Source organism: Muntiacus reevesi, chromosome 6 (assembly GCF_963930625.1).
Source record: "Muntiacus reevesi chromosome 6, mMunRee1.1, whole genome shotgun sequence".
NCBI classification, from domain to species: Eukaryota; Metazoa; Chordata; class Mammalia; order Artiodactyla; family Cervidae; genus Muntiacus; species Muntiacus reevesi.
In genome coordinates, this window is record NC_089254.1 from 100,400,506 (window position 1) to 100,417,399 (window position 16,894).

Below are 16,894 nucleotides of genomic sequence, written 5' to 3' on the forward strand. Positions count from 1 at the left end.
CCCTGCCCTGCGGGGAGGATGGAGGGAGGGGGAGTGGAGTCAGAAGCCCCGACGCCGAGCAGGATCCGGGGTCACCGGCGCCCAGAAGAAGGCTCAATCAGAGGCACTGTCAACCCTGCCTGCAGATCCAGCGCTCCCCACCCCGCGCGCGCCCCCGCACCCTCCAGACTCAGTTTGTCTTTCCCTCCACCCACTTTCTTCTCTTTTTCTCAGCTCACGCCCACCTTAATTCAAATCTGAGTGGGAACTAAAACAGTGGGTTCAGTTCCTAGAGTTGAAGCAAAAAAGCAGGGGAGGCGAGGGGGCGCGGGGGCCCCTGCCCCGGGTTCCAGCCGCGTTGCTCTCCGGCTGCCGGAGCCCGCACGCCCGCGCCGGGGTCTTAGCCCCCAGCTCCGGCCGCCTGCCCCAGGCCCGGCCGGTTTTCATCCTCCGCGCCCACGTCCACCGGCCGGGCGCACGGGCGGGCCCCGGGCGAGCCCCGCGCCGCCACCCGGCTCTCCCCCGCGCGCCCGGGACGCGCACTCGCTGCCGAGGCCCGGGAGGGCGGGCTGGGCGCCCCGGAAGAGGGGAGAGGGAAGGCGGCCGGAGGGGCCGGAGAGGGGCGGGCCGGGCTGGGAGGGACGCGGAGGGGGCGGGCCGGCCTGCGCTCGCTCCAGCCGCCGCTCGGGCGCAGAGCAGCGGGCGGCGAGCCCCGCGACCCAGCGCGGCGACGACCAGCGCGACGCGGGCCCCGCACCATCCCCGGCGCCCCGCCTCCGGAGCAGCCCCTGCCGCCGGCCGCCGCCCCCCTGGCCGCCTCGCAGCCCTGAGACCCTCGGCGCCGTGTGGACCCTGGTCGCCGAGAGGGGTGGGGGTCTCCGCGCCCGAGCGGAGACCCGGAAGGCGCCGGGCGAGCGCCCAGACCCGCGGCTCCAGTGCGGGGCCTCGGGGAGGGCGCGGACCTGCGGAGCCTGCGGCTGGCGCGAAGGTGAGCCTGGGGGTCGCAGGCGGCGTTGGGGGGCGGGGACCGGCGTGCGGGGGGACAGGGATGCAGAAGGCGAGGGCCCCTCCTGACAGGGTCTCTGCAGACCCCGGGGTCCTCCTGGGGGAGCGCTGAGTATCCCCCACCCCACGCGAGAGCGAGGTTTGTGATGGGTGCGTAACTGGCCCACCTGGCTCCCACCCCATCCCCCGCCCCGCCTTTGCCCAGCCGTAGTGACACCCCCATAACCCTGCTGCTGCTGTCCCCCACTGTGTTTACGGAGACACTTGGATGGTTCTGACATCGGGGGTCCTGAGCTAGGGGTCCCGGAGGAGGCGGCTCCAGCCTTCTGAAGAGGCTTGCCCACCCCCTCTGACTCCGATGGCATCTCTCCAATCCCAGTGGAGCTGGGAGGAGCGTGGAGGTTGAATGCGCACCTGCCCCCAGCTCCCCGCAGCCTATCCTGCCCCCCCCCTCCCCACTCCCCTCACCACCCAGGAGCCCTGGAGTGGAGGGAAGGCTGGGTTCTGAACCCCAGTTCTGAACCCCAACTTGCAACCAAAGTCACTGCTCGCTGCTCCGTGGACTCCACCCCTCGCTTTACCTCTGGGTGCGTGGCCCTGCCTGCCCAGCACCCGCACCCACCAATCTTGGCTGTCTGGCACCCTCTCTCCTCCCATCCCTGGGGGAGCTGGCAGGGGCCCAGCCTAGCTAATGTTGTAATGTCCCTGGCAGTGCCCAGGGAGAGAAGCGGCTGGGCCTGTTGCCAATCAGTTAACCCCGGGCCCTGCGCCCGTCTGGGCAACTTGACTCAGGCGCTAGAAAGGGGAGATGCTGGTTCGGTGGGAAAGGAGCCGTGGGACGTGGGCAGTGCAGGGAAACTGCCCAAGTCATGGGAGCTGGGGTGCTCAGATTTGCCAGGTGCTGTTCAGAAGGGCGGCTGGGCTTATTCAGGGCAGTGCACATTTTTGGTGCAGGAAGATCAGAGTGAGGGCTCCTATGTACCCACCCAGTGGCCTGGGGAAGAGGACTCCTTCAGAGTCTATTAGTTCACACGGGCACAAGAAGATGGCCAGCACCGGCCGCTCTCATCAGAGCGCAGGGGAGCAACAGGCAGTGATGGGCTGAGTGTGGGAAGGGCAGGACCACCCCTCCTTCGAGCAGCATCAGCTGCCCTCCCAGCTGATCACTGTCTCCAGACCTTGGCCCTGGGCCCTGGGCCCTGGGCCCCCAGCACACTCCACACTAGGTGGAAATGGGATGCTGAGGTCTGGGGGGGCTTTGAGCCTGAGGTTTCTCTTTCTCCGCACTCCCCTTTTACCTTCCTCTCCTAGTCCAGGTGTTTCCACAGAAGCAGCTCCTGGGACAGAACACAGTTGAGACCCTGACTAGGGGCAGAGCAGGGACAGACCCAAGGTGAGAGGGTAGGGCTCATGGGTGTCTGCCACCGGCAGGAGGACCACTTGGGATCCACAGGGATGTGCCTGCTGTCACACACACACACACACACACACACACACACACACACACACACACACACACACACACACACACACACACACACACACACACACACACACACCACGTACTCTCCTGCTCCACACCCATCTCACCTCATATACACTCCATTACACACTCTCACACTTGCGCTCACAGGCACTGGTCCTGGCACTCATGGGCTTTCTCCCACCATCTTCCACTTACTCATCTCTCCTGCATATGTACCAATGGCCCCAACACCCTCCTTCCTGCCCTTTTCCCGGGGCCACACGTGTCCCCCCCCAGCCCCACATGGTACAAGCCCAAGTGGCTCATTCTAAGTGGCTGTCTGGCTAGACCCAGACACTGCCTGCATCTTAAAAGCCTCCCCCAGCTCCACAGCCAGCCAGGGAGTGGGAGGCACATATCTTTGCATCTACGTGCTCTGGGGGACATTCTCTGGGGCTGCAGGCCTCCGGGGACCCAGCAGTGTCCCCTGCTAGGTAATCCATGATCGGCTTCTCCGGCCCCGGGCGGCAGGGCCTAGAGGCACCGGAGGAAAGCCACCTCCTCACTGTGGGCTCTAGATGTCTCCTTAAAGGCCACCAGGATCCTTTTCAAGGCGGGTGGCCGAAGCTCGGAGAGACAGCTACAGAGCCCATATCCAAGGTAGAGATTAAGGGCAGAGGCTGCAGCAGTAAGCTGAGCAAGGATTATACTGGAATTTCCTGGGTGTTTAACAGCTGCAGAACAGGACAGAGGACAGGGCCCGTGGTGCTGACCCCTCCCACGCCGGCCCTGCGGCTAACAGGTGTGCGGACCAGCTCAGCAACCGCAGCAGACACACCAGCCACTTAAACCGTTGGCCTCTTTGCCCTGCCAACCTCGTCTCACCCTGCTGGCAGGCAGGCTGCTCGGCCTTCCTGGGCTCACTGTTCCGTGATGCCCCGTGTGTGTTCTGAGTCTCTCTTTCTCTTTGAAGTTGCAGGCCTTGACATCATTGAGACATCGATGATGTCATCAGTGCTTGACATCATTGACAAACATGGCATTATCATGGGACAATTTCAATTTCTTGGGAGAGAAGCTTAAAGGGATAAAAGTTATTTTGCTTTTATTGTTGACATTCTTTCATTCATTTGTTCTCAGATCCTACTGCCTCTCTAGATCTGCTTTTACCAAATATCTGAAAATTTCTAGATATATGGCAAAGGTGGGGAGATAAATTGTAAAGATGTTATACTAATCGAGGTTTTATAAATATTTTCCTTTTTTGTTTAGATTTTAACTGTGAGATTTTGCTTTAATTATAGAAATAAGATATGCTCATTGTAACAAGAAAAACAATTCAAGTATGTATAAGAGACAGTTCATAAGAGCCCCCCAGCCTCCATCCTCTATTTCTGCCTCCTACAGTAACCAGTTTTAATGGTCCGATATATCTTTTGCCATACCTTCCTCCAAGCTCATTGGGCTTATATACTTAATTTTTACAAATTTGCTTTATGAATCCAGGTGCATAAATTATATTTAAGTCAGCTTGGATCGTTCATAAATTTTCACATTTAGCATTTTAATGTGAGCACAGTTAACTTTTTAAATTCTTACAGGTTTACTCATGTATTTTTAAATCTTTCATTTTTATAGAAAACAACTTGTAAGCTATGATTTATAAGCTAAGACTCTACACATCTTTAATCTTTGCCAGTTTGTGAAAACAAAATACAATCCCGATGTTATGAAACTGCCATGTTTTTTGTAAACTAAAAAAATGTAGCAAGCTTATGGCTGTAGTGTTCCTACTGGATCCAAAAGATATAAAATGGTATAACCAGAAAAGGAGCTGAGACAAAAAAAAAAAAAAAAAGATTTGGTCATGGAATGCAATTTTTATCATAAGAAACTTTGTCTAATCAGTCTCATTTTCTGAGTTATCATTTTACATCCACATTTCTGCTGCTCCTGGTGTTTTTATTTTTAAAGCCAGTACACATCTGAAATGTGAATGTTTTCCTTATGGAGATAAGTCTTCTGCTTTTTCAGAGGTTAGAGGATTTCTAAACCCTGACCGATTCCTCTCCTGAGCTGGAGAAGACAGAGAAATCTCAAACAGGTTGAAGGGAAGAGAATGAGGGGCCTGATCTTATGGGGGCCTGTCTCCCTCTGTGTGGCAGCCCGGATGTGATCGGCTGCTCCCAAGGCACCCTCCTGGACCAAATGCTGAAAGATGTCCCAGTCCTCAGCCATTGAAGTCACCTTTGAACATCAAGTTCTAAGTCCTGCCCGTTTTGTATTCCAGGCATGTGATGGAGCTGCATGTTCTTGTCACTTACATTTCTGCCTTTGAATCTTGTTTCAAAAGAATCTGCAGTGGCAGGAATTAGTTGACAGCAGTTTCTCCATATCTTGATAATGTTACCTCTATCCTTATTTTTATCCTTTCCATAGAGATACACTCAGTTTTTTTTATACATTAAAAAATAAAAGACTTGAATTTATCTAGTTGGTTGAATACATTAGAGTCAACCTAACTTCCTAGTCTCACTCAGCAACAATTTTTTTCTGAAGAAACTTATTTATAACCATCTGTCCTCTGGATCCAAATCTAAAAGAGGTCCTCATCAAACAGCAAAAGTACACTTCTGGGTACTTCAAAGTACTCAACCATTTCTTTTTAATGAATACCTTTGTTCTTTGTAACATTTCAAAAAATTACTTGCGGCAATCTACATGGGATGTCCCCACTTCATTGTTTTTTTCCTGATTCCTCTTGACATTAGAAACTGAGTGGCTATAGCTTGTTTTATAATTGCTTCTGTTCTTTTCTGGATCTTCTGGAGAGAGGCCAGCTTCATGTTGTCATCTAGATGCATACTAAAGCTATGCAGACACCCTCGTGTAGCCACAAGCCGTGTCATTGTGTTGTGGGTCATCAAAGCAAATGCTTGGCCATTCATCTTCTGGGATGTTCCATACTTCACAGCTGATGTGATTGGCAGTGTGCATGTTTTTCTCTCCTGTTTCACTGTCTCCAAAAATTCCCTGGGACATATCCAAAGTGTTCATTATTCCTTCTCCATGATGATTTGTCTAGTTATAAGTTTAAGAAGACACAGTCTTACAGTTTCTTCTTTGTACAGATTCCAGATTCCATCCATGTTCTGACTGAAAGAGGCTATTTTAAAGAATATCTGCTGGCCGAATGGCATAATAGCCTTCACTGTTTAAAGACGTCTTGCTGGCATTTTCAGTTCTTGATAACAGCCTTCCTAAAGATTCTGTGACAGAGAGTGAGACAGAATCTGGTCTGCTCTAGTGTATGAAGCATGTCTTCAAATTAAGCCATTACGATTGGGAGTGGGGGTGTGTACCCGCAACATGAACTACTTTAGGACATTTCTTAAGCAGCCATTGTATTTTTTCAGTTCTTTTTGTGTGTGTGCAAAATTGCCATTTATTTGTTTTATATTTGGATTTATGTAAGAGGACTGAAATGCAGAAAGTATCAACATTTAAACAGCCATTGTTGATGGGACTATGCTTCTTACTTAACCATCTCCTGGTTCTTCTTTGAAACGTTAATATAATCTGTGAATGATTTTTGTAGCATTTGGGACAGTATTTGCAAAGAACTTCTGCTTCTTAGTAATAATCTGCTATATGAAAATACTTCTTCCCACCCTCCCCCCCAGCTTTAAGAAAGTGAAGTCACTCAGTCGTGTCTGACTCTTTGTGACCCCATGGACTGTAGCCCACCAGGCTCCTCCACCCATGGAATCTTCTAGGCAAGAGTACTGGAGTGGGTTGCCATTTCCTTCTCCAGGGGATCTTTCCGACCCAGGGATCAAACCCAGGTCTCCTGCATTGCAGGCAGACGCTTTACCATCTGAGCCATACTGAGATACAATTGACATATAATATTGTGTAAGTTAAAGGTATACAAGGTGGAAATTTCCAAATACTCCTTACTTGTCTCCATATGCCATAAACTGAACTCTTTATTTCTCATATGGTGTTCTAGAGGCCTGAAAGGTAAATTTTAGTGGCCACTTGCCAGACATCCACTCATGTCAGGCCATGCAGATGCACAAATGGTGTCTTTTCATGAAAACCACCTGGAGATAATGCTGAAGGCTTCAGCCTACAGCATAGCCAGCGTTAACTGAAAAAAAGGACTGGTAGGAATCAAATCATGATTTTCACATTTGTCAAAGTAAAATGTCGTTTAATAGTTTCAGCTTCATTGTGAAATGTGTAATTTTTTGGTTCCAACTTCCAATTGGCTTTTATTTTTACTTTCAATCTTTTGAGTCTTTTGAGCAATGTGCCTCTTGTTTTCTTCTCAATAGAAATCAATGACCTCTAGTTCTCTTGTCCATGCAACTCACAGGCTTTTGAGACCCAGTCGCAAGGAGAGAGAGAGCTCGCCTTAGACCAACTGACCTTAGACCAACGAGCAAAGAAAGGTCTGAGCCTGTTTTCCTTCACCGTGACCCTGGAGGCAGCCGCGGCTCTTGGTCCTGTGTTTGTGAGCTGCGGTATTGTGCTTCTAAAGGCTGGAGACTGTTTTATATAAAAACATAGCTTATCACATAGTCCTGAGAAACCATTTTGAGGGCATGAACACTATTTTGATTCATTTTACTAAGTAGTTATAATTTTTAGATAGTCATAGGGCTTCCCCGGTGTCTCAGATGGTAAAGAATCTCTGTGCAATGCAAGAGACCCGGGTTCGATCTCTGGGTCAGGGAAGATGCCCTGGAGAAGGGAATGGCAACCTACTCCAGCATTCTTGCCTGGAGAATTCCATGGGCAGAGGAGCCTGGCGGGCTATAGTCCATGGGGTCGCAAAGAGTCAGACTCTACTGAGAAACTAACACTTCCACTTTTCACTAAACAGTTATTATTTACAGATTTAAAATTTTGATGATTTCACTGAAAAATAATATACATGCAAAATTTTTATCATTAATAGTTTTATCTTAATTAATCAATTTATTTATGGCCATTTCCTTTGGCATGTGGGATCTCAGTTCCCCCACCAGGGATCAAACCCACACCCCCTGCATTGGGAACAAGGAGTCTTAACTACTGGACTGCCAGGGAAGTCCTAAGATTTTCAACTGTAAAAACTAAAGGTTTATATAGCAACTTCCCGTTAGCTATCTATTTTACATATGGTAATATATATGCTTCAGTGCTACTCTCTCAATTCTTCCCACCCTCTCCTCACCCCGCTATGTCCAAAGTCTGTTCTCTATATTTGCATCTCTGTTCCTACCCTGCAAATAGGTTCATCAGTACCATTTTTGGACATGGTACTCTGTGACAAGCTAGAGGGGTGGGATGGGGTGGTTTCTAGAAGAACAGTACATGTGTATACTTATGGCTGATTCATTCAGGCAGAAATCAACACAATATTGTAAAGGAATTATCCGCCAATTAAAAATAAATTTCTAAAAATTTAAGAAGGACAAGAAAAAAAAAAAATAAAGAGGATATGAGAGTAAATGTTTCTTGCATTATTCCTCATGCCCTCTCCCTTTCTCCCCAGATTTTGCCTACCTTTCTTTAAGATCCTTACATACATGTGTGTATGCTAAGTCATTTCAGTCGTGTCCAACTCTTTGTGGCCCCAAGGACCATAGCCCACTCAGCTCCTCTGTCCATTTGATTCTGTAGGCAAGAATACTGGAGTGGGTTGCCATGCCCTCCTCCAGGGGATCTTCCCAACCCAGGGAACAAACCTGCATCTCTTTTGTCTCCTGTATTAGCAGACAGGTTCTTTAACACTAGTTCCACCTGGGAAACCCCTTTGCAAACCCATGTATTATATATGTAGGTCCTTCTTAAGTTACCAGTCAGGAGGATACTGTATATGACTCTCTAATGGACTATGTACTTTCACTTGGACATTATTTCCATATCAATACATAAACACTAGCCCTTATTCCTTTTGAAGGCTGTGCCATAATTTTTTAGTCATCTTTCTGTTGATGAACAGTTCCTTTGCCGTATTTTCCCTTACCAATGATGATGCAATAAATATTCTCATTCGAACATCTGTGCAAAGGGATCCAGCTATAGATACCTGAATGACAAATTCTTAGACATGAAGCTGCTAGGTAGACATCACCAATGGTCCTTCTAAGAGGATACACCAACTCGAACCCACGGTGAATACAAGAGAGCCTATTTCTCATACCTTCTCCAACTCAGGCATTGTTAATTTCATAAACCAAATGACATGCCTCCCTTTCATTGTGAGTAAGCTAGGGAGCATCCTCATATATACATAAGGGCATACATTTATTTTTCTGTAAGCCAGAGAAAAAACGTGCCGCTTGTAGAGAGAGGGCCTACATAGCTCCGTCCCTTCTCTATCCTGGCTGCTTTAAGAGGCAGAATCTTTCTGCCTTTGTTCATTTTCGTGTCTGCTCTCGCACCCTCCCTCCCTTCATACCCCACAGCTCTCCTTCTGTGGTCCCTCTCGCTTCGCTGCCTCTCTGAAATGTCCTAGAGTGTCCAAGTCTGATGGGGGCTGGGAGGTGTTGGGGAGAGGGGACCGCGTGTTCCCCCAGGGAAGGAGTAGCTTGAAACTCCCCTGCTTTTAATGAGAAGCATCTTCTGACTTTCTATACAGGGTGGCCTTAGGAGGAAGGGAGGAGAATAAATGAAGAGAAAGAACTTGAATAGCTCCTTCCAGAAGAAAAGGGATACAACTGGCTCAGAGCTACCCTGTGCTCTGAGTTGTTTTGTTGACTAGCTCAGTCATGTCCAACTCTTTTACAACCCCGTGGACTATAGCCTGCCAGGCTCCTCTGTCCATGCAGATTTCCCAGGCAAGAATACTGGCATGGGTTGCCATTTCCTTCTCCGGGGGATCTTGCTGACCCAGGAATCAAACCCGTGTCTCCTGCCTTGCAGGCAGATTCTTTATCACTGTGCCACCTGGATCAGGGAGGGCCATGAGCAACAGATGCTCAGAGATTGGTCACCTGCACAGTGTAGGAGGTAGGCCGACTGGGCACGTGGTCCCCCAAGATGGTGGACTCAGCACGGTTTGGGAGATATTTGGCTTCCTGCCGGCCCCACCCATGGTTGGTGCTGGGGCACTTTGAGAGCTTCAGGGGAAGACCCAGGGCCAGGTTTTGGAGGCTGTACCAACTGTGAAGCAATGCAGTTACTTCTCACTGGTCTCTTCTGTTCCTTTGTATCTGGAAGCAGGCTTGCTGCAGACTCCAGCCTTGCAAAGCAGCAGCCCCACCTGGGAGCAGGGTGGAGGCAGGGCCATGGTGGGAGCCCTGAAGATGCCTCATGGCTGCTGAGGGGGCTGCCCCGTCAGGGAGCAGAGTGGCGGGCATGGTCGGCAGCCTGTGGGTTCTAGCACTGGTGTCCTCGGTCCTGGCTCTGGAAGGTAAGCGGGGAGGGGAGATGGAAGAAGCCCCACCTGCCAGTAGAGACCCAGTACATGTGGGAAGTGGGAAAGATGCAGAAAAGAGCGAGACATCAAGAGAGGGAAAGGAACGGGGAAGGTTCCAGAGAAGGGTTCCGAAGAGACAGTCGAGCTCCTGTTGGTCAGTTAAATGAATCTGGGAGGAAAATTCTCTTTCCGGTGGGTCTTGGGGGGCATTAGCCCTGCCGGCTGCAGGCCTGGCCACTGCGTGTCCCTTCTTGTCTCTGGGCAGAGGTGTTGCTGGACACCAGTGGAGAGACATCTGAGATTGGCTGGCTCACCTACCCACCAGGTGGAGTGAGTATCAGTCTTGCATTCTGAGCCCGCCGCCCACGCCCCTGCCCCAGTCAGGAGCTCGGTGATTGCAAAGAGCAAACCCTCAGTGGAGATGGCTGGGCTAAGAGGTCTGCCCTCTAGAGGAACAGGACTTGCGGGCATCCTCAGTGGCTTTGCATGTGGTTAATTCTAAGATGGGCTGGAAGGGATATGCCCCGCCTCCCTGCCCCTTACGGACCCAGGAGCCGCTAACCGAGCTTCTGTGGTCCTCCCTGCAGTGGGACGAAGTGAGCGTTCTGGACGACCAGCGACGCCTGACTCGGACCTTCGAGGCATGCCACGTGGCCGGGGCCGCTCCAGGCCCAGGGCAGGACAACTGGCTGCAGACACACTTTGTGGAGCGGCGGGGGGCCCAGCGGGCGCACATCCGACTGCACTTCTCCGTGCGGGCCTGCTCCAGCCTGGGCGTGGCCGGGGGCACCTGCCGGGAGACCTTCACACTTTACTACCGCCAGGCCGAGGAGCCCGACGGCCCCGACAGCATCTCCTCCTGGCACCTCAAACGCTGGACCAAGGTGGACACGATCGCGGCGGATGAGAGTTTTCCCGCCTCCTCGGCCTGGGCGGTGGGCCCCCCGCGGGCCGGGCAGCGGGCGGGGCTGCAGCTGAATGTCAAGGAGCGGAGCTTCGGGCCCTTGACCCAGCGCGGCTTCTACGTGGCCTTCCAGGACACCGGGGCCTGCCTGGCTCTCGTGGCGGTCAAGCTCTTCTCCTACGCCTGCCCCTCAGTGCTTCGCGCCTTCGCTTCCTTTCCCGAGACGCAGGCCAGCGGGGCTGGGGGGGCCTCCCTGGTGGCGGCCGTGGGCACCTGTGTGGCGCACGCGGAGCCGGAGGAGGATGGATCGGGGGGCCAGGCAGCGGGCAGCACCCCCAGGCTGCACTGCAACGGGGAGGGCAAGTGGATGGTTGCCGTCGGGGGCTGCCGCTGCCAGCCGGGGCACCAGCCCGCGCGGGGAGACAAGGCCTGCCAAGGTGAGACCCCGGCTCCCCGCCCGCCTTGCTCCCTTGCACTTCAGATTACACCTGAGCGGGTTCACACTTCAGTTTGTACCCCCCTCCGAAGGTCAGCAATAAGCTGTTTTAGGAAAGGAGCCTTGTTTTCTCCAGATTTATTTCCTAAAGCACCCAGGCTTGCTTTCATCCACTCATCTGAAACTTCTGGAACCTTCTGGAGAATTCCACAGCCCTTGCTGGGGCTCCCAGGGCTACAGGCCTGTGAAGGGATGGAGATAAAAGGCTGTTCCGGGATGGGGCCCTTTGTCTGCATTTGCTGTCTAGCTGGGGATGGATCATTTCCTGTCCAGGATCATCCCGGGAGGCGTTGGGTACAACTGAACAGGGTATTTCTGCTGTGAGTACAGGCTGCAGGTGGCCTCTGCAGAGGGAGGTTGCGCCTCGAGTGCCTGGCCTGCCGCAGCCCCCCACCACACATGACTTTCTCCATCAATGGAGATGTAATTCGGCCCCCAGCAAAATGGCAGAAGTAGTGTCAGGATTTGCCTGAAGGAGGCGGAGAGGGAAGAGATGGGTGAGGAGGAGAGGCAGATCTCGGAAGGAACGCAGGCCTGGGGGAATGGCTGTGCTGGTTTTGGGGGGGGGAGCTCAGGATGGCAGAGTGGACCTGAGGCTGCTCCCCCCTCTGCCCCTCAGCCTGCCCTCGGGGGTCCTACAAAGCCATGGCTGGGAATGCCCCCTGCTCACCGTGCCCTGCCCGCAGCCACGCCCCGGATCCTGCAGCCCCTGTGTGCCCCTGCCTGGAAGGCTTCTTTCGGGCCAGTTCAGACCCCCCAGAAGCCCCCTGCACTGGTGAGTCCCCCACCCACCCCAGGGATGGAATCGGGAGGCAGTGGGGCCAGGAGAGGGTGAGCCTGAGGGCACACGGGGTGGCTGGTTGGCATTTGCAGTGACTTTTTCCTCCTCTGTCCTTGCTTTCCTTCCCTGCCACATTTCCCTGACTGTTCTGCTCCCGGCCCACCTGCTTCCTCCCTCCACTGTCTCCTTCTTCCTCCACCCATCACCCCCACCCCACAACTCCCTACTCCCTGGCCCTTGTCCCCCCCATGCACGTGGTCTCCCCAGGCCCCCCGTCAGCCCCCCAGGAGCTGTGGTTCGAGGTGCAGGGCTCCACCCTCATGCTGCACTGGCGCCTGCCTCGGGAGCTGGGGGGCCGCGGGGACCTACTCTTCAATGTCGTGTGCAAGGAGTGCGGAGGGGCTGGGGGCCAGGGCCCTTGTCGCCGCTGTAGGGACGAGGTGCATTTCGACCCCCGCCAGAGGGGCCTGACTGAGAGCCGTGTGCTCGTCGGGGGGCTGCGGCCACACGTACCCTACATCCTAGAGGTGCAGGCTGTCAACGGGGTGTCAGAGCTCAGCCCCGACCCTCCCCAGGCTGCAGCCATCAATGTAAGCACCAGCCATGCAGGTGAGCCTCGGCCGCCCCTACGCTTCCAGTCTCCTCCTTAGAACCCCCCGTGCCCCACTCCTGCTCTCCAGCCCCTGGAAACCCCACTAACGTCACCCCCACGCCAGTTCCCTCCGCAGTCCCTGCCATGCACCAGGTGAGTCGCGCCTCCAACAGCATCACTGTGTCCTGGCCGCAGCCTGACCAGACCAACGGGAACATCCTGGACTATCAGCTCCGCTACTATGACCAGGTGGGGAGCAGAGGGCGGCCCTGGTGGGGCTGGTGGGAGGTTCCAGGGGCCCCACAGTGGGGCGAGAGGCGGGGGGACCGGAGGGGTGCCCCAGGGCCCTGCAGCCAGGGGGTGAGGAATGTGGGAGGGGGCAGGGGGGATCGGGACCCCACAGCCGGCAGGGAGTGAGTGGCTGTCACCCACCCCCCAGGCAGAAGATGAATCCCACTCCTTCACCCTGACCAGCGAGACCAACACAGCCACCGTGACCAAGCTAAGCCCCGGCCACATCTATGGCTTCCAGGTGCGGGCGCGGACAGCCGCGGGCCATGGCCCCTACGGGGGCAAGGTTTACTTCCAGACGCTGCCTCAAGGTGAGGGGAGGCCTGGGTGGGGTGGGGGCGGCCCGAAGGGATGGTGAGGAGGGGCCCGGGGACCATCCAGACCTTGCACCTTCACCCCGACCTTCCAGACCAAGAGTGTCTCCCCTTGATCTTCGGTTCCGTGTGGGGAGGCGGTGTGTGAGGGGAGGATGCTCCGGCCTGCGAGATCTTACTCCCCTGTGCCCCTGCGCGGCTGGTTCTCCAGGTGAGCTGTCCGCTCAGCTTCCTGAGAGGCTCTCCTTGGTGGTTGGGTCCATCCTGGGGGCGCTGGCCTTCCTTCTGCTGGCGGCCATCACCGTGCTGGCTCTCGTCTTCCAGAGGTGAGCCCCTCCCCGCCACGGCCGGGTACCACCCCCTCCACACAGCCCCAAGTCCTGACAGCCCCAGAGTTCTCCGGGGAAGCCCCTAGCAGCCCGCAGCCCCTGGGTGTGGCTGGCTGCCGCCCCGGAGCCCTGGCAGGACCTTGGCCTCCGGGGGTGGAGTGGGGGGGGGACAGGCGGGAGCGTGCCTGCAGGACTGTGGTTCTGGTCCCCCAGGAAGCGGCGTGGAACCGGCTACATGGAGCAGCTGCAGCAGTACAGCAGCCCAGGTCGGGGGTGGGGCTGGGAAGTGGGGGGCGGGGGGGCTGGAATCAGAACAGCCTGAGAAGGAAGGATGAAGACCCCAGAGGTGGGGCAGGAGGGGGCGGAGGACTGGGGCAGTGAGTCAGGGGCAGCTGAGAACTGTCCAGGGGTACCCCTAGGCGGGGCCCGGCCCCCAGGGTTGCAGGCAGCTCCTTGGCACCGTCTTTGGGAGTGAGAGAGCAAGCCTGGGGTGTGTGGGCATGTGCCCTCGTCATGGACCCCCCCACACCTGCAGGGCTCGGGGTGAAGTACTACATCGACCCCTCCACCTACGAGGACCCCTGCCAGGCCATCCGAGAATTCGCCCGGGAGATCGACCCCACGTACATCAAGATCGAGGAGGTCATTGGGGCAGGTACTGCGTGGGGGCAGAGGAGGGCATGGAAGGGGCTCCCAGGAGGGTCCCTTCTGGACAGGGTAGGACACCTCGAGTCCCTCCTGTGGACCCTGCCCCCAGCCTACACCTGCCCCCCCCAGGCTCCTTCGGGGAGGTGCGCCGGGGCCGCCTGCAGCCCCGGGGACGGCGGGAGCAGGCTGTGGCCATCCAGGCCCTGTGGACCGGAGGCGCCGAGAGTTTGCAGATGGCCTTTCTCGGGCAGGCCGCCATGCTGGGCCAGTTTCAGCACCCCAACATCCTGCGGCTGGAAGGCGTGGTCACCAGGAGCCGGCCCTTCATGGTGCTGACGGAACTCATGGAGCTGGGCCCCCTGGACAGCTTCCTGAGGGTCAGTCAGGCTGGTGGTGAGGCGGTGCTGGTGGGGGGAGGCTTGGGCTGAGAAAGTGGGCAGTTCTCAGCTGTTCGGGACTCACAGCCCCATCCCTCTGCTCCCGCCTGCCACTGCCTCTGGGGTCTTCAGCCTTCATTCTCAGGCCATTCTGATTCCATATAGCCCTTGCCCTTGGGTGCCAGTGTGTCTGTGTGCCGGTTCCTCCCCCCGCTTTTGCTGACCTGTCCCCCCTCCACCGCCCCCCAGCAGCGGGAGGGCCAGTTCAGCAGTCTGCAGCTGGTGGCCATGCAGCGGGGCGTGGCCGCTGCCATGCAGTACCTGTCCAGCTTCGCCTTCGTGCACCGCGCGCTCTCTGCCCACAGCGTGCTGGTGAACAGCCACCTGGTATGCAAAGTGGCTCGTCTCGGCCACAGCCCTCAGGTGAGAGCGCAGCCTTGGGGGCCCGGCCTCCCTCGGGGGGGCGGGGTTGCTGGAGGCCAAGCTGGGGCCAGGGGCGGTGGATGCCTCAGGTGGCATACCTTAGAGTCTGAAGGGGCGGAGCTCACCCGTGTGATGGAGCAAACCCAAACCCCAGGCGAGGGGGCGCAGCGGGACATCAGGGATGGACTAAGGACACTGAGGAAGGAAGGGGAGTCCTCCTAGAGCCACCCCCTGCCCTTCCCTAATGCTGATCAGTGTCAGAGCCCCTTGGTGCAAATTCACGCACCACCCTCAAGCTCTGTGACTTTGCACAAGTTTGTATTTCTTTATGTCTCAGCCTCTGTACCTGCAAAATGGAGATAATGCCGTCGGTAATACAGGGTCATTATGGAATTAAGCGAGATGCTTGCTGTGAAACCCTTGATACACATCTGAGCACGTAGTAGTTGATCAGTAACTAGGACCATGGCTCTGATTATTGCTATTGTTACTTTCAACCCCACCCCTCAGGGCCCAAGTTGTATGCTTCGCTGGGCGGCCCCAGAGGTCATCGCACACGGGAAACATACAACATCTAGTGATGTCTGGAGCTTTGGGATAGTGATGTGGGAAGTGATGAGTTATGGAGAGCGGCCCTACTGGGACATGAGTGACCAGGAGGTGAGCTCATGACATGGAACCCCTGTCTGTCCAACCCACCAGCCTCACAGACTCAAACATTCTAAGCCCTCCATCCCAGAATACATTCACATTCTAAGATCTCATGGGTCTCATTTTCCATGTTTAAGTTCCTTTCCAACCTCATGCTTACCTAACGATACATTCCTTTCCACTAGCAATAGCCTCTAAGCACCATCTTCTTCCTCTCATCCCCAGGTGCTCAATGCAATAGAGCAGGAATTCCGGCTTCCCCCACCTCCAGGCTGTCCACCTGGACTGCACCTGCTTATGCTGGACACTTGGCAGAAGGATCGTACCCAGCGACCTCACTTTGACCAGCTGGTGGCCGCATTTGACAAGATGATCCGCAAGCCAGACACTCTGCAGGCTGGCGGGAGCCCCGGGGACAGGTCTGGAGCTTTGGCGTTAGAGCCTGGGAGAGCCAGGGAGGGTTGATGCAGACCCATAAAGGAAACTGAGGAGAGGGGACAAGGACAAAGAGGAGACTGACCTGCCTGCCCCTCCCTCCTAGACCCTCCCAGGCCCTGCTGAATCCCGTGGCCCTGGACTTTCCGTCTCTGGACTCCCCTCAGGCCTGGCTCTCGGCCATCGGCCTGGAGTGCTACCGGGACAACTTCTCCCAGTCTGGCCTCTGCACCTTCGGTGACGTGGCTCAGCTCAGCCTGGAGTAAGCCGGAGGGGTCGGGGAGGGGAGCCTCGGCCTAGGGCCAGGGGTGGGGCCCGGGGTCTCGAAGACACGGGCCCGATTTTTTTCCCTTCCGTCCCCCTCCCTAGAGACCTGCCCGCCCTGGGGGTCACCCTGGCTGGCCACCAGAAGAAGCTGTTACACCACATTCAGCTCCTGCAGCAGCACTTGAGGCCGCCGGGCCCCGTGGAGGTCTGAGGTCTGGGCGGGAAGCTATGATGTGAGGATGCCCGTAACCAAGTCCTGGATGAGGGTCCCAGGGGGGCCAAGGGAGATATGAAGCCGGCTCCACGCCCGCCAGCCACACACTAAACCCTACCCTTGGGACACCTCCCTCCCCAGTCCTCCCCTGCCTTCCTCACATTAAAGGGAAAGGGATTTTGCACGTCGGAGTAGTGGTGAGGCCCTGTGGTCTGCATGGAAGGGGCGGGAGACCCCACCACAGAGAAGGCTGTAGGAGGAGAGGAGGAGTGAACGGGAAGTGGCTTTATTGGAAGGTGGGAGGCGGTG

General features: G+C 55.5%; 1 protein-coding gene across 1 annotated transcript; it reads left to right on the forward strand.

The window, feature by feature from the left end:
* Window positions 1-705: 705 nt before the first annotated feature.
* Window positions 706-16,753, forward strand: EPHB6 (EPH receptor B6). The gene is made up of 17 exons (XM_065938913.1): window positions 706-979; window positions 9,679-9,857; window positions 10,129-10,193; window positions 10,451-11,204; window positions 11,883-12,038; window positions 12,312-12,653; window positions 12,761-12,885; window positions 13,076-13,238; window positions 13,453-13,567; window positions 13,784-13,836; window positions 14,106-14,225; window positions 14,348-14,595; window positions 14,845-15,018; window positions 15,529-15,678; window positions 15,895-16,088; window positions 16,211-16,366; window positions 16,474-16,753. Exons 2-17 carry the CDS (start codon window positions 9,758-9,760, stop codon window positions 16,580-16,582), a joined length of 3,024 nt encoding a protein of 1,007 aa, XP_065794985.1. The 5' UTR covers window positions 706-979; window positions 9,679-9,757; the 3' UTR covers window positions 16,583-16,753.
* Window positions 16,754-16,894: the final 141 nt, after the last annotated feature.